Genomic DNA, 27,587 nt, shown 5'->3' on the forward strand with positions numbered 1-27,587 from the left:
AGGAGCTGTGGATGGTAGTATCTGCCTTAACTACGTCGATCTTCCATTATCAGACGCTGTCTCAGTTCCATGTCTTCACGTGTCTTACATTTGTAAGTGAAGCTCTTGATTTGGAGGATTATCTGGCTGATTATCTTACCTAGAGTGACACAAAATAAAATGACAACAATCAGTTGGAATATGTACACTTCATTCCTCGCATTCAACTTCACACAAAATTCAAACGAACTTATTGAGACTATCGTGCGATCACACCTAAATATAGACCAGTGACTTTTCCAGAATTTTAAAGGGCGATGGAGAGGGGGGGGGTTCAAATATTTCCCGACTCATTGTGGTGGGTTGGGGCCTGAACCTTAATGGAAGGTTCATATGCGAGTGAAGGATTTTATAAGGGAATGCTATCTTGGGTTAATTGAAATCGGACACACCTCATCTGCTCTCCAAGAAAACTTTATACGTCAAATGGTGCAATCTGAGGAATATTAAGACTATAAGGTGTATATAAACAGTTCTTCATAAAGATTTTCTTAACAAAATAATAATAAACTTAACATGGGAGGTAGTGGAATGAATAAAACTCACTAGATATAGCCTATACCTTGAGTGTGTTCATTACATTTCTCTCATCCACTGTTCCCACCCCGTGACGGTTTTGTCCTGATGATGGAATACTGCTCACGATTACAAACACTCAGTTATCCCTTCCCGTCCAAAGTCAAGATTACAGGTTCCTAAAGAGCTCCGTGCAGCATTGCAATATAATACCTCAATATTTTCGCCTGGATATTACGGATATTATCGCCGAGATATTACCTTGCATTAATGGGTCAAAACTTTAATTGATATTAAAATCTTCAGAGCTTGACTGTGGAAACTGAATGTTGTCATCACGAAGAGTAACGACCAGCGTCGTAACGCTAAGGGCATGAGAATGGGGCGATTCGGACCATGGGGACTTAAAAGCCCGAGCCTAAGAAAATAACCATGATAATAATACCTCGAACAGCTACCATTCTGTCATTAGTTCTCTTTCTTAATTATGAGCAGACTTCTGCTATAATTTATCCCAACGTTGAATTGAAGAGGTTAATAATAGGCTAACACTACCGATAGTTTAACTTTCTACACTTAAAAAGGGGCTAATGCTAAACCTGGCCGCCAACGAATGGTTGTTTGCTTCGCTCGCTTAAGCGGTCTCAATTAATATTTGATCCCTGCGCTGCAAAGTATATCGTCACGCCGATGTTGACGACGGGCGACTTTTGACAACAAATTAAGCTTGTACACGTACCAATGATAATGAGCAGGACACCGAGGTTGATTACACATAACAGTCCACCCGTTATCAGAGCTGCGGAATCTTGGTCGGCAGGAATGGGCACTGCTGCAACCAACATGTTTAGAAATATCGCCCACAGTGATGCTTGCTGTTAAGAAACAAATGAAGAGGTCTGATGTATATGTCTACATATATTTATCTATCTATATATATATCTATATAATATAATATAATATAATATAATATAATATAATATAATATAATATAATATAATATAATATAATATAATATAATATAATATAATATAATATAATATAATATAATATAATATAATATAATATAATATAATATAATATAATATAATATAGTATAGTATAGTATAATATAATATAATATAATATAATATAATATAATATAATATCACCAATATATAAATAAATATCACCAATATATTGCTTGTATGTATGCGGCACATTCGAACCGTTACGGACTGATATATTTAGTTACCGAAACACACTAAGGAAAACGAAGAAAAGAATCAAGTGAAAGGGTCAAGGAGAAAGTTCTTTTTCACCGATTCTTATACATAGATATATTAATATTAGCACAGTTGTTGCCAGAAGTTAACTTGACTGTGTGACGTCGTCGTTGAAAGCAACAAGTTCCCTTTCTGGTTTATTTTCTTGGTCATCAGATACAGATGGAGTCCTGTTTCGAAGTAGTAAGTTCGATCATGACACATAAAACAAACTCACGCTTGTTTGCTTCAAGTTCACACTTTTGGTGTCGAGAACTCCCAATGCTGCTATATTTGTAGAAACTGATAACACATTCAACAGGATGTTTAAAAGATGTTTCTCTTTCATTAATCAAAACTAAATTCTCATCTGAACTTTACTTTTACTAACATGTTATTCGACACTGGATATTATTTTTGACGCAGAAACAGAGCATGGTCAGAGTGAGATGTACCAGAGGCTAAAGATTCAGAAGCTTCAGAAACATGAGGAAATGTGTAAACTAAGAGCTGCAAATCTTTGTACGCCAATACTGCCATTAAGGTTATAAAACAATATCACGCGTTTGATCAAATTACATTCTTTGTTGCATGTCGTGCGTAACAGTGACGGTTGCCTTCAGAAAGTAATTAAACTGATAGAGTCCCTCTTTCCACTCTCCCATCCCTCCCCCTCCCCCTCCCCCTCTGCTCATTCCACCTCATCCAGTGAATCAGTGAATAGAACATCTCGTTATCTGTTCCTCTTAAGAAGACTAGACTTAAGAAAATGTGTCACTGAATTGAAAATGAGCTTATTTTGAAGTTATAAATGATCCAACTATTCAATCAATCGATCGATAAAATGTATAGCGGTAGAACAAACCTGGAGTCGATGTTCAAAGTGGTCCTTCATGGGTGCATAGGCGGCAGAAAGGAAGATTACAGCTATTGTAACACTCACTAAGATAGAGAGGCTACTGTCATATCCATATAATATAACCACAATTGTCTGCAACACTTTCCGTCCTAGCTCAACTATTTCCCAATACCAAAACGCTGGTTTATAATTCTCACATAGGAAGTACAACCAAGGAGGGTACTTTTTCCGGCGGCACGTTCCATCTTGTACCGACGATGAATGGTCGCAATCCTTGGTTGAATACCGCCAAAGTTGTATGAACAGATATCCAGGAAACAGAACTACATATATAGTTGCGATGTAAGCAGCAGTAGTGTACTTGGCATGTAGCTTTGTTTTGCATTCAATGGAATAGTCCGACCTCATCAGAGAGACAAATTGTAGTTGATCCTCGTCAAGATAGAACTTTTCGCAGGTCTGACCGTAAAGAGCAAATATGACATTGCATGTATATGTATAAGTCACGAATAACATAGACAAAACCAACATCATTATTTTCTCCTTATATTGTTTTGATTTCTTCTCTCTTCTTTCCACTTCTTCGGGGTCTTTACAAGCTCTCAGCCAACACGTCATACCCATGAATAAAATCTTTGTTGTGGAGATCAGCAGCAATGGAAAAGAGATTCCGATAACAAATTCTTCATACGGAGTCACAAATATATTCACATAACAGCTTGGTTTCACGAAAATGAAAGAGAGGTCGAATTGTAAATATACCATAACTGTCGCAACCCATTGAAAGTATACTGGCCAGTTCATAACGTCGAGGGAATCCCAGAACTCGCCCATAATTTGATAAAATGCTAATATGATTTTACCACGAGCGATCGAAATATCGGCAATGGATCTAATCACCCTTGAATTTTCACGCCGGAGTTGATAAATGATATAACTTAAGAACGTAACAATAACAATTAGCAAAATTGTCATTTCTAGTAGGAAAATGTAGAGAGGGGGGCATTCATGACAGTAACCTAACGCAGCGTAGTAGTTGTCGTCACAGGAAGAACAAAGCCATCCTTTGTAACCTTTGGCACAATTCCCTTCGATGTCGTTTTCTTTGTTATCACATTTAAAAGCTTGCGGACAATTATGAACCGTTGGTAGGGGATCTGCGAAATATAGTGTGTCGTTGCGGTACTCGTTCGTCGGACATTTCAAATTGTTCACGAAGTCGATGTATTTGTTTACGTCAGTATAGCTCCAATTCCAATAATAGCCATAGCCTATCGAGGCATATTCGCCGGAACACTTCATGCCTTCTCTCTGACAAAGATAGCATTGACCAAAACGATATGTACGATAATAGTTTTCTAGACAAAAACAGGCTCGGTATTCTGCTGGTTTCGACTTATCTGTTCCATCAGGACAAACCTCACAGCTCAATGGACTTGTACCTTCGCCGTTCATAACGAATGTTCCGTTATTACATTTCTTACAAGCTATGCCACCATCGGTAGCAGACTGGCCTACTTCATTTTGGTAAAATCCACCTGCAATTAAACAATGAGAAAGAAATAATACAAAAACAATATACGAACATTTCAGATCTCACAATCATCGCAATTTAATAATCACAGAAGTTTTTGTTTCATTTGTTTGCCTTTTCTTTTTCATCCAATGCAAAATAGTGCAAACTTCATAGTCCTGGATATCTTGTTAAGTCACGTATGATCTTCATCGATTCAATTTAAGTTTGTCAAGGTGAGTGATTGGCCTTCATCAGTCTCTTTGTTAGGAAAATTCCGAATTAAAACGCCCATGTTTATATGTTATCATGTCTAGCCTATTTTGTTTATCATCATACAATCTTATCGGATCGGCTAGGTACCAACTATTCAAACCATTTTACTCACTGTCTCTGTTTTCACGTTTATTTCTTACCTACCGTGGTGTGCGATACTGTACTCTATGAGCCTAACCCCGTTTCCCACTTTATATGAGTATGTCACCATTGTTCACATTTCTTATCAAATATATTGCTTACTCTAACAGCATTCAATAGTTCATTATCAGTGACGTCACATGAGGCAAATTTCTCCAGACTGATTTTGTTAGCGAGATGAACCTTTAATGGGCCTGTTTTAGGTTGATCCAAAAGTTTACGAATGAGGGATGTGGTTGCGGTTTGGCTGCCGGAATGGGACTCTCATAAAAGGGGATCTGGAGGCCGGTCCCCCAGAAGAACTGTCAAATTTTAGACGTCAAATGGTACAGTCTGATGCATATTTAGACTATAATGTAGGTCTATAATTCGGTCTTAACGCGAGGTTGTAGTAATGTAGGCCTATACTTTCGAATTTGAAAATCAAATAGCGTGGGTGGGGAAGGTGGTGCCCCCTGGCCCTCTTTGCACCCACCACTCTTTCATGATATTAAGAGCCATGTCACACGTTATCCTTAGACCAAACCAAATATTATTCATGGTCCAATTGTTAAAATATGTTGTACTCTCTTGACCTCTATTGTTTACAATATCATTGCCCAGAGCTCACACCAACTGCGTGAAGTTATGGCCTACACATCAAGTTAAGGAACGTTGCATCAACCTTCTTCTCGTATTAATAGATAATTGCTATAAAATATAAAACGAAACAGCTTACGTTTAGTCAAGTAGCGTAAAATCATAAAAGTTTTGTTTCATGCGGAGAGTTGAATTTTGGTATAGTTAAGGGTGCTCGGATGCAAAACGGTGCTTTATTTCCAAAATATCAACAGTGTCGATGTGCGATATTTGAAGCAGGCAGTGCTATCGCACCCTTTCCCCTATCTCCCAATCGTTTCTAGGGTGTGCAATGTATACTCCGTCTTAATAATGCAATATTTACTTTTCCGATCGCCTTTTCTTACCTCGTGGACAGCCGAGACACCCATCTGCTTTTTCGCTCCCGTAGGTTCCAACGGCACACGCAGTACAATTCGAAGATTGAGAAATCGACGAACAATGAAATCCACTTCTTCGTAGTGATCTGGCCGCGTAATCATCAAATTCAATTACAGGTGTGTAAGTATTCCCAACGCATGATCTGAAAGAGGCGTACAGAGTTCTGCTATATAATTTGTGATGTGATTTTATGCGTAGCAGTTAAGGATTCATTTCGCTTCAAAACTAGGCGCGGATCTTAGGGGTAGTGAGTGGTGTGGGAGATCTACACCCCCAACACCACCCCGCCCCACCCACCCACGTCGTATCAACCACACACCAACAAAAACTTAAAAGTAGCTGATATGAGAACACCATCCAAGCAGACCATCATGTAGAGTTACCTAATTTGACATTGTAAATATATAGAAGTATTCTGGAGTATAGGATAACCCCAGACAACTAGAAATGAACAAATTGCATTGTTATTTATATTTACATGTAATTATATAAATCTCGTATGAATCTGCTATCTAAAGATTCGCTTCTGGAGATATATCATCATGCTCACAAGACCTACATGGAATGATCTCTTACATACTAGGTCTGTCAGTACCTTTCACAGCATGCATTTAAATACAGGGCAGAAAGACTTTCAAAGTATTTTGGCCTAGCTATGAAGTGAACATTTTCGATTTTCTCATTACTTAACCAAGACCAAAATTGTGTAATATCTAGATATGTATGTATGTATATATATATATATATATATATATATATATATATGTATGTATGTATATATATATATATATATATATATATATATATATATATATATATATATATATATATGTATGTATATGTATGTATCATTTCTGTCAAACGTATCGGGTAGTCATTTATATTGTTATGCTGTCAAAGATACTGGAAATTGGAACCATGGAACTCTTGTTGCTATAAATTTTGTTCATTGATTATGACTCTTTTTATTTCCTTTTCTACCTGATTTTCTACACTGTCGCTATAAATTGTCATTGGAAATATTAGTTGTGGAAGGATGCATGCGTAGGAGGTGTGCTCGCTTGTCCATGGAAATGTACTTTCGTTAGATTGTTCGAGAACAATTAATCCTAAATGTGGTAATAGGGTGCATTTTATGCATTCTCAGGCATAAAAACTGACGTATATTCATGGAACTGCTGTATTTAACTTACATGTTTACCGCACGCGCTGTCCATGGAATTGTGATGAAGTCGCAGTACAAGATTCTGTGGAAGAAGAGAATAAAGAATGATAACAGGAAGAACCATAATAACATAAATGCCACAGTTATATCGATATTTCGTATATTGAGGGAGTCGTGCTTTACACGGTTTATATCGATACCGATTAAATCTACTCGGTTTATATCGATACCGATTAAATCTGCTCGGTTTATATCGATACCGATTAAATCTATTCGTCCAAATCACTGTATATTATTCTCGGAGTGTTTCAGCCCCCCCCCCCAACTATCTCTCTCTCTGAAATGAAGACAAGGGGACTGGCTCAGCCCTTCATTACCCCCCCCCCCCCCTCCTCTACTGATGTGTACAATTGATAAATATATAACAGGTATGTAAAGGTGTGTTGATATATTTACAGTGTAACCTAGGGCATTAAAATGGATACCCCTCAATTTGGTATAGGTATAGTTCATAGTTAGTAACGTTTTTTATGTACAGAAAAGAACATTATGGAGAAAGATATGAGTGTTAAAACTATTGCAATCTCGACTGAGATCTGCATGTTTTCTCTGTAGCCTACATATCATATTCTGTGTTAAAGTTTAATATCCTACCTGGTGCATGCATGACCTTCAGAACTAGAGAGTATCATCGTAAAGATTGCTATAAAAAAGAAGGTTGTACATCATAAACGGACTCGGGCAAAATTTAACACCAAGGTAATTCCAGTGTTATATATATATATATATATATATATATATATATATATATATATATATATATATATATATATATATATATATATATATATATATATATATATATATATATATATATATATATATATATATATATATATATATATACATATACATATATATATATATATATATATATATATATATATATATATATATATATATATATATATATATATATATATATATATATATATATATATATATATATATATATATATATATATATATATATATATCCTTAAATACTTACATTAAACCACTCTCGGAGATTCCTGAAATAGCGGATGGCTCTACAGTGCGTAATGGGTTCCCCTGCAAATGTCTGGAAAGATGTTTAAATAGTTCTTGATCAGATGAGATTTTGAGAATATTTTCTGATATAGAGAATTATCATATAGATTGATGAACTGGTAAACATATTGAGGATATTCTGATAGTGACCAGTTTATGTGTAGGATACTTACACGAGCTTGACTTCGCTATCGTTACGGCCGGTGAAGAAAGGCGCTCCTGATATTTGGTCAATGTTATTCTGAAAAAGAAATCTGTTCGGACAAAGCTATATATTAATTCAATGTCATGTTAAAATGATAATGCTTATCAATATGAATATTCATGTTACAGATAGATAGAAAGACAGACGGACGGACGGACGGACGGACGGACGGACGGACGGACGGACGGGCGGGCGGACGGACGGACGGACGGACGGACGGACGGTGGATGGATGGATGGATGGATGGATGGATGGATGGATGGATGGATGGATGGATGGATGGATGGATGGATGGATGGATGGATGGAGGGAGGGAGGGAGGGAGGGAGGGAGGGAGGGAGGGAGGGAGGGAGGGAGGGAGGGAGGGAGGGAGGGAGGGAGGGAGGGAGGGAGGGAGGGAGGGATGGATGGATGGATGGATGGATGGATGGATGGATGGATGGATGGATGGATGGATGGATGGATGGATGGATGGATGGATGGATGGATGGATGGATGGATGGATGGATGGATGGATGGATGGATGGATGGATGGATGGATGGATGGATGGATGGATGGATGGATGGATGGATGGATGGATGGATGGATGGATGGATGGATGGATGGATGGATGGATGGATGGATGGATGGATGGATGGATGGATGGATGGATGGATGGATGGATGGATGGATGGATGGATGGATGGATGGATGGATGGATGGATGGATGGATGGATGGATGGATGGATGGATGGATGGATGGATGGATGGATGGATGGATGGATGGATGGATGGATGGATGGATGGATGGATGGATGGATGGATGGATGGATGGATGGATGGATGGATGGATGGATGGATGGATGGATGGATGGATGGATGGATGGATGGATGGATGGATGGATGGATGGATGGATGGATGGATGGATGGATGGATGGATGGATGGATGGATGGATGGATGGATGGATGGATGGATGGATGGATGGATGGATGGATGGATGGATGGATGGATGGATAGATAGATAGATGGAATAAATTAAGTAGACTCACATATTGGTGACAGACGTCCCAAGCATCATACTCTCAGGCAGCCTTGTGATCTTGTTTCCGAACAAATAGCTGGGTAAAAGTAAACCAAGTCCCAAATGAAAGTTACTGGACAGTAAGATGAGATGACTATAGACACTCACCCCCACAACCCATACCACCCACCCCACCCCCCACCCCCACACTCCACAAACACCCAATCCTTAAGGTCGCAACATGAATGAACTCGTATTGAGTGATCAAGCTTTTCCCATGCATGGTGGCCCCGACTAGGGGCTCACATATAAACAAGAAACTTATCAAACATTGTCCTTACATGTTTTCAAGGTATTCCAGATTGCAGAAGATACCACTTGGTATACTTTGTAGTAGGTTGTGATACAGATATAGAGCCTTTATCTTGTAAATTCTATACGAGAACAGCTTAGCTGGCAGGCTCCGAAGTTTGTTACCTCCAAAATCACTTTAAGAAAAAGAAATATTTAAACAAATTGTTGACGTAAGAATGAAGCATAAGGAGTTCATAGTGTTTAATAGATATCTTAGACATATATAGGCACAAATCAAGCTTTATTATATGATACGTTACTAAATTAAAATGAATAGTCTAGACCATGCCCATAAATTAATTCAAAAATCCACACATGATACGTTAATGATTTGATTTCATACTCTGAGCAAAGGCAAGAATCAGCTGCCAACTAGCAACTTTAAGCCCGCTCTCCCACCTCCTTCTGAGACTTTATAACAATGTGTGCGGGGTGAGACATTAAAGTTATATTTCTTACAGTAGGCTATACCAATGTTAAATTGTATCCATTAAACATCAGGTCCGTGTTAATTTATCTTCTTAACATGAATAGTCAATTGATTAACCTTTCTCCCCACCCTCAAATTCTACCTCCCATTTCCTGCCCCCCCCCACCACCACCCACCCCTCCGGCGAATTGTGCACACCTTCGCCATAAGCCCACCCCCACACACACACAACCTTCCAACCAACCACTGGCCGTTTGCATCATCCGCCATTATTTTCCTATTGTACTTACACTGTGCCGTTCAATTGAACTGTGGAAAATAAATCTTCCGGCAAAGCATCTATGTTTGCCTTATAGACGAGTCTGTGGGGATACAGAGTAGACTATGGATTAGTTGATCGGATTAACTAAGTTAATATCAGTCTGTCTTCTTTTCTTTGTAAAGGTAATATTTGAGTCTGACACAACATGTTGCAACAAACTGACAGTTTTATAAGACTTGTCATAAGTTGATTTATGTCATTCCACACATGATGCTTTTGTGAATATTTTGAAGCTGTGAGACATTTTCCGGATGAGTACTGGTACATTTTTCTTTTCTTTTTTAAAACAAGCGAGAAATGTTCAAGAGGAAAACAAAGGCCATTGCTATCGAGTACAATCTTCATGGTAACTAAAGGTCAAGCTTTCGTAATTGTGTGCTGCACTGACGCTTCTTATATATAGGAAGCTGACAGCAAACAGATTTGTAAATAAAACATTTGTAAATGCAATACAACACAAAGGAGAAAAACCAAACCAAAGGTACGAGGAAATATCATCACCCCCCCCCCTTTCATAGGTTCCTTTCAAACCCTTCTCATTTTTATCCCGTCATGAAAGAAATGTTCACATAAGACAAAACCATATTAAATAGATATATCAGAGTAGAATAGAAACACAAAAGATAAACTTAACATTACTAGTATAGATGCGAGTTTAACTTACAAGTTAGTGATGGAGTGAATACCTGCCAATGTCCCTCCAGAAATACCGTTGTGCAGGAAAACATTCAAACCAAATGATCTGTTGTAGAAACAGACTTTTGGTTTCAAAGACATCAATTTAATAGCATGGTCATAGTGCCCATGCTTGTTATCCCTTAGTGTCATTGAATCATTTTCATAGCTTCCTTTTTTAAGGCGCAAATTTACGATAGCTTCATATTGATTATATTGGTGTAGAATCAGCTTAACAAAGCACTACGGACCAGATGCAAAGTCATTTGGATTGATCGACTTATTATACTCATCTTGATTAACTTTGATTTCAATTCGTAAGTATAACAGTTTTATTGAAAGTCATCATAATCGTAATCATAATCGTAATCGAAATCGTAACCATAACCGTTACCGTAACCATAACCGTAATCATAATCATAATCGTAGTCGTAGTCGTAATAGTAACCATAACCGTTACCGTAACCATAACCATAATCGTAGTCGTAATCGTAGTTGTAATTGTAATAATAATCGTTATCATAAGAAACGAATATATAAAAACTCCCAATTCATTTCCCGTTACTTGAAACGTTGTGCCTTCAGTGTATGATAAGCTATAGTCGATATTTCCACTACATTGCATTCGACGGTGTACTATCACATCATAATATGACATTGAAACACACAACTATATACTGAATTATTATCATTTTAAATATTCACACATATCGTTAGGTTTCTTGGAAAAATAACATTAATCAAAGCACTTTTAACTGTTGTATTCTTTATTATCATGAAAAGACTGAAATAGCTTTTGAAGTTGTTTATTAGGGTTGATACAGATGTATTAATGTGGTGATCAGTCTTGAAGGAGACAGCACATCAGATAGGCCCGGTGGCGAATATTTTTTTCCCAAACTGAACTGACGCTGAAATTATTTCCTCGATTCTGATTGGCTGATCAAAGCCGGAATGGTAGTCTGCGTTTATCAATGAATGTATGTGACACTGTTAGTGTTGGTCATACCAATCCTCATGGGCCGCATCATGTCAAAAATACGTGTGTAGGCCTTATATAGGCTAAGTTAGTATGTAGGCCTAAGTGTGCCTACATGTAGATACAATGTGAGGCTTCCAGTTATCAAGAGCTACTGTAAAGGCGGTACGGCCTATATTAGTGAATTTGAGATCTCGAACTAATACGAATACGTATATACGGTTAATGCAGGCCTACTAAGTCACCATGTTCAAGAACTTCTAATGGTGCTGGTAAACATATGTGTTTCCGTACGTAGGCCTATAGGTTATAAGGCTATATACAACTAGTTAACAAGTCAAAGACACAGACATATCGTCAAATGCCATGTTTGTGTACACTCAATGGCTGACACACACTCACTCGCGCGTCTTCATGGCCAATGCATATTCGACTAGGCCTATCTAGATTCATTGAATGAATACATTTTGAATTTATGATTATAAAACTAAAAGTATCGCAACCCTGAATGTACACAAACACCTCGTACACACGTACATCGGCTACATGTATACAATTACAAATGCACTGTTTTATCGTGTTGTATACTATACACAGTACAATAGGCTACATTACATGTATGTGCTGTGTAGAGCGGAGTCAAGCGAGTAAAGAAACGATCGAGGACTGCCTATAATGGGCGCAGTAGTTGGGAATAGTTACTTCACTATATACTTTCGTTCATATATACCTACCAAAAGTTCTGGGAAGTTGCTAATGTGAATATCTTAAAATTGTTCGGGTTGATCAAACTGATATCGACAGATTATGGAGGATCGATGTTGAAAACTAAAGTATATCACGTGCTCGCTGAGAACCAATCAGAATCGAGGAAATAATTTCAGTGTCAGTTCAGTTTGGGAAAAAAATATTCGCGGCCCGGTGTGATCAAGAGGGAGCAGGTAAGTATGTACATACAGCAATAATTACCCGGTGTACATTGGCTGGTCAAATGTATATACAAATTTCCTGAGCATTTCATTACATTCTCGTTTGATATCGTTAAAATACTTACAACTGTAAAAGATTCTGTAATCCAGTGAAAACCCCGTCTTGAAATCTGGTGATGTGATTGTTTCGCAAAATACTACAACGAAGTGAATTATATGATATAAATGACTCAAAGGTCCGGTCGGTTCGATTCCTATATACCTTCTCCTGATGAGTCCCAATAGGACGAAACCGATCGTGAAGTGGAAACTTTTCTGGTGTGTTGGTCTTTATTAATTTAATATGGATCTGTCATTCCACTCGCTACATATTCATTTTATAATTACGACTTGGCGTGCTTATAAAAAGGCGGGATAATTCTGTGTTCATTGTTAGATTCAAAAACAGGGATGCACTCTGTACAATGATAACAATTTCGTTATACGCGCTCATCGTCAGTGACACAAAGCCAGTAATACGCAGTCACACCATAAAATCACTATGGTCGATTGGTACTAACTTCGGTCAATAGATAAACTTGTTGAAATGATCTTCAGTTTAAACTTACAGAATATTTAGTTTCTTGCAATTTGTGAAGAGTCCCGTCGGGAAGTTATCCAATTTGTGACAACCGTAGATTATTCTGTTAGAAAGTGGAAAACAGAATTGATAGCGAATGTCTGTCATGAGATCAATAATATATGATACAACTTATCAGCGATCACTGGTATTAGTTAATTTTTTATAGAAGTAAACATTGTTCGTGCATCACAAAGACTAAACGTCACATGTGCAGAAATCAAGCACCATTTTTTAAACGTTCACCGCTTGCGTGCTGTAGCAATGATTTGCGAGTTTCAGGTCAATTGTAAATGCCCTTAATTGCTTTGTGACCTTTGACATTTCCCCTAGCGTATTCCGCTCATTTTAATTATATTAACCGAAGAACGTACGTCTTAACGTATCCAGCCATATACCAACTCAAATTTGTAATACGTACATTGCAAATTTCAGTTCGGGATTTGGAATATGTTAATGAGCTAAATCGATGATATGTCAACCTAAATCGGTAAATGTAAATCGGTAAATGTTAATCAGGGAGTGTTAGCTCAGTGGTTAACGCCGGTGCCTTTCAATCATAAAGCCCCGAGTTCGAGTAACTCCAAGATTTATGTATGTCTTCAAGTTACAGAGTTGTTGACAGTTGACAATTCATAATCATGGACGTCAAATATGAATCTAAAAGACTGACTTCGGTCAGCTTGCGGCTTTGATAAGCCAATGATGGCTTTTTTTCGCGAGTTCCTGCTTGCAGGGGTATCTAAAATACATACATACAAACACACGCTCATACATACACACATACATACATACACAAATAGAATGCAATTTAAGCTGCTAGAAACTGATGTTTAAAGATTTATTATATATAAATTTATTTCTTCCAATTTAAATCAAGTCAATTTAAGCTGCTAGGAACGAGTGTAAGTCGGAGGAAATTGTAATATGTCAATTTATATCGGTAGAAGTCGATTCCCCAAGATTTGAGACTGATGGCCCGCCATAGGGTGTAAGGTAGGCTACAATATAAACACCGTTCTTTGTCACATTGCATAATCGAATGAAATTACGGACACAAATTTCTTTATTTGAATGTGGTGTGTGTGTGTGTGTGGGAGGGGGGATCATAGATTTAACAGGGGTGGAACCGGGCCAGGGGCTAAGATGTTTGTTGTCAATGGGGGCTTGACAGGGCTTGATTAGTTTTGATGGAATGGAGGGTACGTAGATGCAAAAAAAAAACTATAGGCCTCTACTTATTTAGTTTTTTTTCTCGTAGTTGTTCACTAATAGCTTGTTTATTGTATGGTTTTGTGTGTTTCACTACTGTCTTATGTTTACTGTCGACGGGAAATCATTTTCTTTTTCTTGTTTTCTGAAATGGACAAAAAAGTTTCTATCTATGTATGTACTTTTCAACTTGGGAAACAATGTTGAAACATTTCACGCATATACATGTGTTAGATATTTATCTGCTGTGCATGTAGGTAATTTGGTAATATTTCATATGCCAGTTGGTCGGTGTGGGGCAGGGGATATGACCCCTTCCCAGAAGCATATACGTGGTTGTGGGGTGTGGGGCTACCTTTGTACTCCCTGGTTCACCGTCTGTTTGTAGACATCTTAGAAAACTTTACACTCTACGAGATATATTTTGCGTCAAAAAAAATCGATTTTAACTTGTATTTATTGGAATGAGTAGCAGAGAGTATAGCTTCTTTGTTTTTCCTTTTAATTTCAAGGTGGATTATTAACTGTTTTGATACTGAAACCAATGCCACTATAAGATTATGCTATAATTTTCAGCTGAACTAAAAAAGAAGAAGAAAGATCCGATTAAATTAAACTTACAATGTCTCCAAATTGAAGAGATCACGAAATGCGAGCTGCTCAATCTTCCTTAATTGCTTTAGTCCATTTAAACGGCTGAAAATAGGTATTAGAAAACAAAGAACAATTGGCTAAAAGGAATACTCATTACTTACAGAATTAAACAGGAAATCGATATTACTATATTCGCTTTATCACATAAATCGACCCCGGGTCGCGAAGTAAAAACAAAATATAACACACTGCAAATGAGATATTTGCATCTATATAGATACATATTGTATAAGATAGCCTATACAAGTCCGCGTCGTAATATGCAAAGCAGTCCTGTCGTGGTTACCGAACGAATGTATCAAATTGGCAATTATCATCTCTATTGTTTTTCTCATCAGCAGATATGTATCAATATTTAATAAATTCGTAATATACCCATTTCGAACAAAGAATCCTTGGTACACTTACAGGAAACGAAGGGAGGATAAGCCTGCAAGGTCTCGATTTCCAATCACTTCTATCAAATTGCCGTGAAAAGACCTGTTATGAAATGAAATGAAGGTAACATTTTCAAACAACTGTTTGCGATCTGTTGGTACTTTTAACAAACCTGCCGAGTATTACTCAACAAAATAATTTCTTGCAATCAACTAAGATGACCTACTACAGGTTTGATGAATTATTTAGCTATTAATTAATTAATAATTCATAACAAATCATCAAGTCAAAGAATTGAATATCAATTTGTGTCAATGGAAGAGTCACATTTCCACTGTCAATGTCACAGCTGTCAATAGGTCCAGCCAGTTGGGACAATTTCCTAATGCTAATACCTCTCTAAACTGTACTCCAATATCATGCTTCAAAGCACTGCTATTGACAGTACAAACAGTTCCTAACCTTGATCTGATAGAAACATGATATTCATACTGCTCGTACTGACAATACGAGTGCTCTGAAGCGGGACATGACACTACAGTATAGAAAAAAATGTCCCAACTGGGTGATAGTCCAGCAAACGCAATGAATAATGTATATATTGCCTCACTCACACCTACGTACATTTTATTGGGTTATGTCCCTATGTGGGAGTGTCAGATATGTAAAAGAAAATAATATCATTGGCTAGTTTATACTATGATGTATTCAGTCAGCCGCTCCTGATTATAGGGGTCGGTTAATCAACGGGTTACCGAGCGTGTATAGCAATATAATGCACGAACAACTCACGAGGCCGTATGACGAGTGCATCCAGTCGTAGCGTTTTAATATAAACGCCCGGTATGCCGTTGATTAACCATGTTAATTCATGCAATGCTCTAAATAATGATGTTCATTTCAGAATGTTACTGTTAATAACAAGTAACACGGTAATTGTCTCGAAAGGTCACCCGGTAGTTCTTTAATTTTTTTATAGAAAATATTCTCAAAACTTTGTAAATGCGCAAATAAAATATCAAGAATGACGATAATTAGCTATACATTACACAACTGCGTTATTCGATATAATGATATCACGCAAGGGCATACTGCGCCTGCGTTCATATATTTATCGACAGGTCTTATTGGGTCGGTATTAATTAGGCTGTTACGCATTTCTTGTTAAGAACTTACAGAGTGGTCATCCGGGTACAGTTACGAAACACCCAATCCGGAATTTGTTTTATTCTATTATCAGAAAGATCCCTGCAATTTAAATAGAAGGGAGACAATTATATTATTATATTAAAAAATAATATAATATAAACCAATGGTATTTACTTCTGAGGATAAAAAAAAATTCTTAGATTGTTTGAAATATGTTTGCAAAAATAACATCATGATCAAAGTTTATTTGTTAATAACATACAGTGAAACTAAGAAAAAGCAGACTTTATTGAGGAATTAAAAGAAACACTATCAAAATGTGAGTCTACAGATTAATCTCACTAGAAAATCAACAATATGATAAAAATCCCCCCACCCCCTGTCGGCTCCGTTGAAACAAAACTGTAATGAGGCTCTGCCCTATATATATATATATATATATATATATATATATATATATATATATATATATAGGCCTATAGGCATATATATATATATATATATATATATATATATAGGCCTATAGGCATATATATATATATATATATATATATATAAATATATATATATACATATATATATATACATATATATATATATATATATATATATATATATATATATATATATATATATAAATGCATGTAATATTCACTTTATACAGGCTTTTATCAATTGTTTTCCTCCACCAAAGTGATTGCTATCCAACCCCTTCCCTCTTACCCTTTCCTCTCCCCCATCTTTTCACCCCTTTTGGATATTCTGGTACCGTCCCTGCTATGAAGGAAGGCTGAGTTCATACTTACACAATTGATAACGTTCGGCAATCGATGAAGAAATAGTCAATGTCTTCCAGTTTGTTACCAGTAACGTCACTGCAAAAAATGCAAACAAAAGAGGAGAGCCGAAGTCCGTATCACTCGACCACAGTGATTCTACTGGTGTGTGAATGCGTATAAATTAGCTTTGTATAACTGTTATTGAGGGCCAAGTAATGCTGACGAAGGTCCTAGCGGGACCGGAAATTCCAATATATTTTCTAAAACTTTACTCCTTATCTGTCAATCATATCTTATTTCTTTGGTGTTCTGTAATATATATATATATATATATATATATATATATATATATATATATATATATATATATATATATATATATATATACGTAATCAAGAACAGTGAAAAAAACTTCCAGCATCCACTGGGATTCGAACCCGGGCCTACCGCTTTGTACGCGGACAGACTAACCAATTAGGATATATGGAGGCTGATTGTATGTCCAGAGGTTCGAAACCGGTAAGGAAGGTCGTAATTTCAATGTAGGAGTTTGACACCTGTATCGAACAATACTAGTTCTGTTTTTGGTGACATTTTGCCTTACTCTAGAGATCAAACATGATGCTAACCAACTCGAAAATCATTTCTGATTCCTAAAGCCACATCTCGAAAGAGATACTTTGAAAAGATTTTATGTTAATGTCATGGAGGTTAACGACAAAGGCTATTGAACATATATAATTGAAAACGTAATGAGAAGGAAAATCCAGAGCAGTGAAAAAAACTCCCAGCCTCCACCGGGACTCGAAGCTGTGCCTCCCGTTTGTACGCGGACACCCTAACCCACTAGGCTATGGAGGCTGATTGTACATCAAGGGGTTCGAACCGGTAAGGAAGGTTGTAATGTCAATGTAGGAATTTGACACCTGTATCGAACAATACTAGTTCTGTTTTTGGTGACATATTGGTGATATATTATATACATATACACACACACATATATATATATATATATATATATATATATATATACATGTACATATATATATATATATATATATATATATATATATATATATATATATATATATATATATATATATATATATATATATATATATATATATATAAATATATATATATATTGTTCGAGTTGGTTAGCATCATGCACCATCATGCAGAGTAATGCAAAATATGTCACCAAAAACAGTACAAGTGTTGTTCGATACAGGTGAAAAACGCCTATAGTGGAATTACGACCTTCCTTACCGGTTTCGAACCTCTGGACATACAATCAGCGTCCATAGCCTAGTTGGTAAGGGTGTCTGCGTACAAAGCGCGAGGCCCGGGTTCGAATCCCGGTGGAGGCTGGAAGTTTTTTCACTGTTCTTGATTTTACAACTCATTGCGAATTTCATTTTTATATATATATATGTATATGTATATATAGATATATACATTCAAACGATGTTTGTCAAAAGAAAAGGACAAGTTTTGAACTTACAACTCATATAGCCTTGACGGTAGAAGAAATGAACGCTTCAACAAGTTGTCGATTGCGGCACTGCATGTAAATTTAAATATGATAGGATTAAGGAATATAATTCAACGATTATTAGTTGGCTGAAGGAGAACATATATAGATGAGTGAGCCCAGATATGGTTCAAGATCAATCGATATAATATGTTAACATATTGAAGTCATCCTCAATGCCACCTTGGCACCGGGAATTAAACGTTATCTTAAGAACCGCAATGATGGATGGCAGAATCGTTACCTTAAAACTACCAACAAAATTCTATGAACCAATATAATCGATTCCAGATGTGTATATCTATTAGTTCACCCATGATTTGCTTCAAGTTATTTCTAGATACATATTATTATTTTAGGATATGACGGAATTGAAAGCTACACCAAGGTATTGAAATATATGTATTCCTCGTTTACATGACTAAACTGCCTTTATTATCTTTCCTTTATGCACTTACTGAGGTCAACTTTCTATTTGTTTTGTAATTAAGTAGACTCTAACCGGGTGCATTTGTTTTTCTTGATAACCAGTTGATATTTCAGTTCCTTGTTACAGAGTAACAGCCCGTATATAGGGTTGGAAACATATTGTACCATAACATTATTTTTACTATTCTTACTCTATTATTATAGCCTCTGTTCACTGCTAGACAACAGGAAAATATTTACAAGGGTCTTTCCTGTTTCGGTATCGATTGGAGTAGTCTCACCAACTTGGGATTATATATGTTATGTACTGTTCGTACTGTCAGTATGTTATATGAGGAGGTTCACGAGTGGTTATTAGCTATGGAAATTCTTGAAAGACAAATTAATGAATATATGTATACTGATATTTATACGTACAACTTGATCAGCTTATCAAACCTCAGCATATAGTTGGTGGGGATGCATTCAAGTTGGTTATGATCAAATTTTCTGCAGAGACAAAAAAACAGAAATAAACTTAATTTTACACATTTTAGTAACTACATATACCGGTACTAGATTTTCCAGTGCCTTCAAATAGCTCCAACAACAATCCGTGCGTATATACTATACCACCGGCGCGGATCCCGAGGGTGTGGAAGGTTGGGGTGTACACAACTCCCATTTTCAGCTTTGAACAAAAATCATCTCAAATCGTGTATTTCTACTCTAAATGTGCCACAGAATGTCCCAAATGCAACATGTATCGGTCTTCTCTATATAGGAGTCAACGTCAACGATCTCAGGGCTACAACTTCTCGTGGATCCAGCCGTGCTCAGTTACCAATTATTTATAATTGAGGCGTAACATAAGTATATATATATTAGTAAGAAGAGTCAATACTATAGAGTAGCAACGCTAAAGAAGCTCAGCTAAGCTTCTATTTCAGGAATTTGGTTTGATTGGCCATTCTCTGAGCAGTTTATCCATTTGTTTTGTGAGAACAATATAAGACATATAGGCGGGATAGCAGTATCATTTCCTTTCCTCTCATATCCTTTTTTCCTTGCCTCATGCTTAGCACGTTGTTGCTACGAAAAGGTGCAATTTGTGTCTCTGGGAAAGAAATTTCATTATTTACAAACCTTACATAGCTACATTAAATACCCGGTCAGAGTTTATAACCACCTGCGGGCATGCTAACAAATTTTCTCTGTCCAGATTAAAGAGTATAGGTTTCTTTCAGGATTACCGTTTCTATGCCTTTTCTGTCCAGATGCATTGCACTACTGTATCGCCTCACGAGTGGATCTGTCCACGAAACTCCGGAATCTTTCAAACTCAGATCTAACAACCATACAAAATCTTTCAACAACAAAACGTACGCTCACCACATATATATATATATATATTTATATATACATATATATATACATATATATATATATAGAGAGAGAGAGAGAGAGAGAGAGAGAGAGAGAGAGAGAGGTGGAGAGAGGTGGAGAGTAGGAGAGAGGTGGAGAGAGAGATATATATATATGTAGATAAAGATATATATATATATATATAAATAGATATAGATATATATATATATATATATATATATATATATATATATATATATATATATATATATATATCTAACAAATGTACACAGAATTAGGAATGAATGTGTCGCAAGTGGTATGACTATAGTCGAGTGTTATGGACTTAGTCTGTGACACGAAGGGTCCAGGTTCGGTTCCTGTACGTTCCCCTGCTGATTCCCAAAAAGCAGAAACAGGACGCCACTGAGCGTAATTTTCCTGGTGTGTTGATCATAATTAATTTAATATATATTTTTGTCATATATCCCACCAGGGCCCTGAGAAACAATTGAGAGAATTGTAACTATAATTCATCTTTATGACATGTATTGTGTCTAAAATATGACGATAACGAATTACATTTTGGAAATTATAGAGCAAAAATGCTGCTGGTTTAGTTCTCGAAACTATTCTCAGCTAGTCAGTACAGTCGGTCTCAACCAGCCAAGTCGGTCTCGACGAAGCGATCAACACCCCGAAAAATGTTAAATGTGCGACCTTGATTATATAATAGTAACAGAATCAATGGAAGGTCTTACATTGCTGTTGCGTTTAGTGGAATATTTCTAGGAATCCTTGTCAGCGATTTTCCTGTACAGTTTATGAAACTGGCATGCCCTTCGAAATAGCACTCGCAGACACCGCTAGGTCCGCAGGCATCTGAATCTGAAAATAGCAATTGTCCAAGAATCACAATAAAATATATAATGGATGTCCTTTCCATTACTTAATTCGGTATGTCGGAAAAGTTCGGGCAACATATATTACTGATAATCACCTTTAAAGAAAAAGCACTTCATCCAATCTTCCTTTATGAGAGTCCGAAAATTTGAAAAAGCATAATATTATCGTTATTTTTACACTTCGATTCTAGTGTAACGCTGTGTTTATTATATACGGCCGTTTTAAAGTGATATTTACGGCAAGTGAATGCCTATTATGTTTTGGAAATGGGACAGAAGGCGACAAAGTTCACAACTATAAAGGGAATGTTGCAAGATTGCTCGGCCTTCCATAAATATATGAATGCTAAACACCAAATGTCATTTCTAGACGTTCTGAACAAGTTGGATTGATATCAATTCCTTAACCACTTCGGTCTCTTATAAGCCCACTGATATTCATATGTATTTACACTTTAATAGTTTTCACCCACATAATCTCAAAAGTTCTGTTGTTTACAGCCAATGCCTTAAAACTTAAACGAATTTGCTCCCACCCATGCACGTGATTATGAACACTAGGTATCTGCTTATTTCTCGAACGTCGGATACCCCGTTTACTTAATTTGACAGGGTATTTTCTAGGGCCGACAAATTGAACCGTGAGGACTTATTAAAATACAAGTCCAAAAGTCCTAACACACGCATTCCGTTTGTTACCAACTTGAGCTCTATCAAACATGAATTTGCTGTATTCTAAGACGATCAGTAGGAAACTCGTAATGATACCCCCCCCCCCCAACCTTAGATTTCTGCTCACTTCCTCCAGACTCTCTTACTCAGTTTCAACTACCGCAGGCAATTTCCGTTGCGGTAGGGCAATTATGTAGGTGAAACAGGTTCCATGTTCCGCTTTCGTTTTAATAATCACAAACAATTCTATTCGTGATGATGTTGCAGGATTCCCCATTTCCGAACATTTCAATCTTCATAGTCATTCTCTCAAAGACCTAAAATGTATTTTAATTGCCTCGAACCTCAAATCCGCTACTGAACGTAAACGGAAAGAAATCGATTGGATCTTTCGTATTAAGTGTCACAACACCGGCTTCAACTATCAGTTCTATAAATTATTACCCCGTTATTACCATTATTATAAACATATGCAATCCGTTCTTTGCTCCTTAATCCGCTTCCTGCATCATCATGCATATGGTGTATTTGGTTTAATTCCATCATTGCAACTTACACTTATCTATAGCGTCATACTTTCATCGTGTTACATTTTGTACTTTTCATTCGACTGCCAAGTACTGCTGACGAAGGTCCCAGGGGGACCAAATATTCCAATATATATTCTACAACACAATACTCTTTATTTGTCAATTATGAGTCATATCTTATTTCTCTGGGGTTTGTTTGTTGTTGACATTGTAGTGAGGTGGAAAATCCTGAACAGTGTAAACATTCCCGGACTCCACCTGGATTCGAACCCGGGCTTCCCGTTTCATATGCGGACACCCTAACCACTATAGGATATATGGACGCTGATTGTATGTCCAGAGGTTTCGAATCGGTAAAGAAGGTCGTAATTTTCACTGTAGGCATTTGCCACCTGTATCGAACAATACTAGTTCTGTTTATATTTTGTCTTCACTAGAGGTCAAACATGATGCTAACCAAAACGAAATCATTTGAGATTCCTAAAGCCAGATCTCGAAAGAGATACGACAAAGGCAAATGGAGATATGTATTATTGAAATTGTAGTGAGTTGGAAAATCCAGAACAATGAAAAAAAATCCAGTTTCCACTGGGATTCGAACACGGGCTCCCGCTACATATGCTGACACCCTAACCCTATATGCAGACACCCTAAATATATATATTTTCCAACTCATTACAATTTCAATTATACCATTTCAAGTATTTGAAAATATATATATATATATACATACAGTTTCATGATAGCATCCTTGCACTGATAGTATAAGCATTATGATCAATTTCAGTACTGTTTGTACTATACACAGACACCTGGATATATCAGATTCGTATCTTCGATCTTCGATTTTCGATTGATATTTCGAGTTGTATTCGTCGGCGAGGATCCATAAACCGACCATCAGGTAGCTATAGTTTCATGCTATAGACGCAATATTAGTAAATATCGCACAACGTCGGGAAATCCCCTAACTCGAAATTCATTGCAACGTACATGTGGGATAATGATCGTTTCCTTTCGACCGTTCTAAAATCTTATTATACTAAACTTTCACTTCTTCTAATTCGAACTCCAGACGTTTTAAATTATCACGTATAAATGTAGAAATGCCATCATAGTCCAAGCTATTAGTCAGTACGATATGGTGGGAGTATGGCATAGTCAGTTGAAAACTTCACGTATATTTATTCTCCATAAACAGAGATCTCAGAAAATGACGAGTTTAGTGTGTAAGTCAACGGAGTAGTTGTACGAATTTCAGATTTTCAACTAGTGGTTAATGGCCAGAAAAATGACCAACTATTAGACCTGATCTGAATATCCAGTTGACAAAGCTGCATTTGCAAATGAAATAATACAACTGGGTTTATAAGTCAGTCAGTCGATTTATCTGGATTTTTCGACCCATAAAGTTGAATTCTCGATTGAAGCTGAGCTGGGCTTATTAAATGTAACTTGGTAAATGGGTCGAACCGCTTGTTCTTTGGTGAATATCCCGGATTATCAATTGAAAAATCGGATAAAATTGATACTTTGACCCATTACCTGCTTTTATCTACTTTTTGAACATTTGGCTTGCCAAAGGCAGTATACAATAAAACTGGTTGCGGCTTCCTCGTGACAGACATAGTTTACTTGAAATATACAAAGGAAAGACAAAATACATTGTTGTCACCAATAATTAGACTTTAAGCAGTAGTACAACAGCATGGGTATAAGTACAACAGCATGAGTACGGGTCCAACAGCATGAATGCAAGAACAACAGTACAGCAGCATGTAGCTTGAGTACGGCGACGGAATCATACGTACGGTCACAACACCATGAGTACGAGTACAGCAGCATGAGTACGAGTTCAACAGCATAAATACGGCTAAACCAGCATGAGAATGATTACAGCACCATGAGTTCAAGTACAACAGCAGGAGTACGAGTACAACAGCATTATTACGGGGTAAAACAGCATTATTACGAGTAAAACACCATAAGTACGAGTAAAACACCATAAGTACGAGTAAAACACCATGAGTACGAGTACAACACCATAAGTACGAGTACAACAGCATTATTACGAGTACAACAGCATTATTACGAGTACAACAGCATTATTACGAGTACAACACCATAAGTATGAGTAAAACACCATGAGTACGAGTACAACACCATAAGTACGAGTAAAACACCATGAGTACGAGTACAACACCATGAGTACGGGTACAAGAGCATTATAGTGTCCGGTGTAAACTCTTTAAGTACAACTTCCCAACTAACATTATCAGACACCTCTCTTCCTTTAAACGATCGATATGCAAATTAACTATAATACTAAGCATTCCAATCCTTTGATTCTGGAAGCCGGCACCCCTCTACATCCCCCCCCCCCTCCTCACAAGGCTTTGTACTTAGCCCTTTTTTATACTCTCTCTACGTAGACGACTTTCCAAACAATAGCATCTACAGTTCAAAGGTTAGCCAATTCGCAGACGACGCAGCCACATGGGACACCTGCAAAACCATTAACAATGCCGTAAACTACCTTCAGAATTCAAATTTTGTATTAGAAGAATAGTGTTACCGTTGGCGAATTAAAATGAATCCAGTTAAAAGTAAAATCATTATCTTTAATTACCCATTCGATAGGAGTAAAAACAACACAGAAAATTAACCTCTTTAACAACATCTTAAATAATAGTTATGAGGTAAATTTCCTAAGGATAACTATTGACAAAGACCTAAACTATAAAACATATATTAATAAAACTACAGGGATAGTCTGGAGAACGGTCAAAATTCTCAAAACACTTAGGAACACTGATATCTTTAAACCCGAAACTCTGCTTAGTAATTTATGATGCAAAAATCAAACTTCTTTTCTTATATGTTAGCTTTGCCTTTTCTAAGTGCCCCAAATATAAACAAATTTACCACCATCCATAATTCTGTATACCGGCTGTCTTAGAACCCCTAGATATACTATAAACAAAACACTGTATGAAATAAGCAAAACCTCAGACATTATCACCATTATTCATAACTTTAACAGTAAATTGCTTAAAATTCAGTTATTTCAAGAGATTCTAATTCAAACAACTTCCAATTCATTACATTATTTCGAGCACCCATTCTAAACTTAAGTCAAAGAAATTAAAAAATTAGCCTGGACATGAGTACAAGTACAGCAGTATGAGTACGAGTACAACAGTATGAACACAAGTACAACAGCATGAACACGAGTACAACTGCATGAGAACGAGTACAACAGTATTCTCCTGATATGAGTACGAGTCGGAGTACAAGGCTCTTATCTGATGTCATAAGCATGACAATTTATTTTCCTATGACACATTTCGTCAATACTCTTATAGCGTTTAACAGGTAAAAGCCAAACAAAGCCAAGTAAACATAAAGAAATGGTGTGAAAATGGAAAGTAAAGGATTTATTATACAAAAATTATAAAATAGATATAACTGTACATGCTGCAAAAGATTGACATGTAGTGTTCAATCAGAAGATAAGAAACAAAACGATAGATACGAATTAAAATAATAAGTTTATTATTATGAACACATAGCAAGTGACTTTTTTTTGTAACTGTGTCATAATGGCCGATATAAGCCGATAGTACAAGGTGCACATATTTCATTAAGCATTAACCATTCCACTCATTAAGCGTAAAATAACGAAATGAGCTATTGTCCGTTGGTAGAGTGCATCTCTACTTAGACAAGTGAGGGCAGAAACATAACTCTGTCCTCCCTATACCTTTGCCAAAACGAGGATCTTCCAGGCCCCACTGCCCGACACCAATGGTAACATATTGAAAAACCTGTTGAATAGTTTACTTTCCTGACTTATCAAAACTTGAGAGAGAAAGAGAGAGAAAGAGAGAGAAGAATCAATTTTGTTCTTAATTTCAAAGAAATACTTTTTCTAACCTCAAATGAGCTTAAAAATGCTCGACACATCTCATCCGAAATATTGCTATTGTGAACTGAGCAATCAGTAACCAAATTCCCTTTCCATTATGCTAAAGATGAGCCAATGAGAGCATTTTAATCGCTACTGGCTACACATTTCTGTTTCTCAATATTTTGTTTTACTTGATATATAATATTAAAATACTGTTACCAAGTGCTTATCTACTGCACAAACCCGTATTGGTAAATGCAGTTAGAGGGCCTACCTGATATGCGACAGCCCTTGTCATTTGATAGGTCTGCAACAGTAGTCGGAAAACCGTAGTCGGAGAAACAGCGAGTAAAACAGAAAAGTAAGAACCAGCGTAGCGTGTGCGCCATGATTACCCAAACAAAGGACACAGTCGGTGCCTTCCAATCATATAAGGTCTCCGGTTCGAGTCACTCCAAGATTAATGTATGTCGTCCAGTAACAGAGTTGTTGACAATTGGCAATTCTTAATCATGCACGTTAAAATATGAATGTAAGAGACTGACTTCGGTCAGCTTGCGGCTTTGATAATCCAATGAGGCTTCTTCGCGAGTTCCTGCTTGCAAGAGGATCTTAAATACATACATACATGCAAGGACACAGTCGATTCGGCTACATGCACATAGACTGAATACAACTATACAGTTTTCCCGACCACAAACATGAAACAGTGGCAGAAACTTCCTTCTTTC

The 27,587-nt window shown here is 36.8% G+C and overlaps 1 protein-coding gene across 3 annotated transcripts; it reads right to left on the bottom strand.

Moving 5' to 3' along the window:
• Positions 1-27,585, bottom strand: LOC139984989 (uncharacterized). 3 transcript variants are annotated; one of them, XM_071999173.1, is made up of 21 exons: positions 27,131-27,585; positions 21,601-21,727; positions 19,913-19,984; positions 19,037-19,096; positions 17,560-17,628; positions 16,781-16,852; positions 15,635-15,706; positions 15,194-15,268; positions 13,350-13,424; positions 12,867-12,911; positions 10,823-10,900; positions 10,127-10,198; positions 9,394-9,540; positions 9,081-9,149; positions 8,018-8,098; positions 7,804-7,875; positions 6,781-6,834; positions 5,554-5,729; positions 2,665-4,196; positions 1,295-1,430; positions 1-139 (listed from the first exon to the last, which is right to left on the bottom strand). In XM_071999173.1, the coding sequence occupies exons 1-21, from the start codon at positions 27,243-27,245 to the stop codon at positions 27-29; spliced, it is 3,312 nt and encodes a 1,103-aa protein (XP_071855274.1). In that variant the 5' UTR covers positions 27,246-27,585; the 3' UTR covers positions 1-26. The 3 variants fall into 3 exon arrangements, with proteins under 3 accessions (XP_071855274.1, XP_071855266.1, XP_071855279.1); XM_071999165.1 differs by having other exon boundaries at positions 12,867-12,938; positions 27,131-27,584; XM_071999178.1 differs by lacking the exon at positions 12,867-12,911.
• Between the last annotated feature and the right edge of the window lie 2 nt (positions 27,586-27,587).

This window comes from Apostichopus japonicus, chromosome 2 (genome assembly GCF_037975245.1).
Source record: "Apostichopus japonicus isolate 1M-3 chromosome 2, ASM3797524v1, whole genome shotgun sequence".
NCBI classification, from domain to species: domain Eukaryota; kingdom Metazoa; phylum Echinodermata; class Holothuroidea; order Aspidochirotida; family Stichopodidae; genus Apostichopus; species Apostichopus japonicus.

Bases quoted from the DNA above. Each gene is read 5' to 3' on its own strand.
- LOC139984989 (XM_071999165.1), bottom strand. From the start codon at position 27,245: ATGGCGCACACGCTACGCTGGTTCTTACTTTTCTGTTTTACTCGCTGT. The intron at 19,985-21,600 runs GTAAGACCTTCC...TTGTCTCTGCAG, and splicing joins CCACTAAACGCAACAGCAAT to AAAATTTGATCATAACCAAC. The intron at 10,199-10,822 runs GTAAGTTAAACT...GTATCCCCACAG, and splicing joins ATTCACTCCATCACTAACTT to ACTCGTCTATAAGGCAAACA.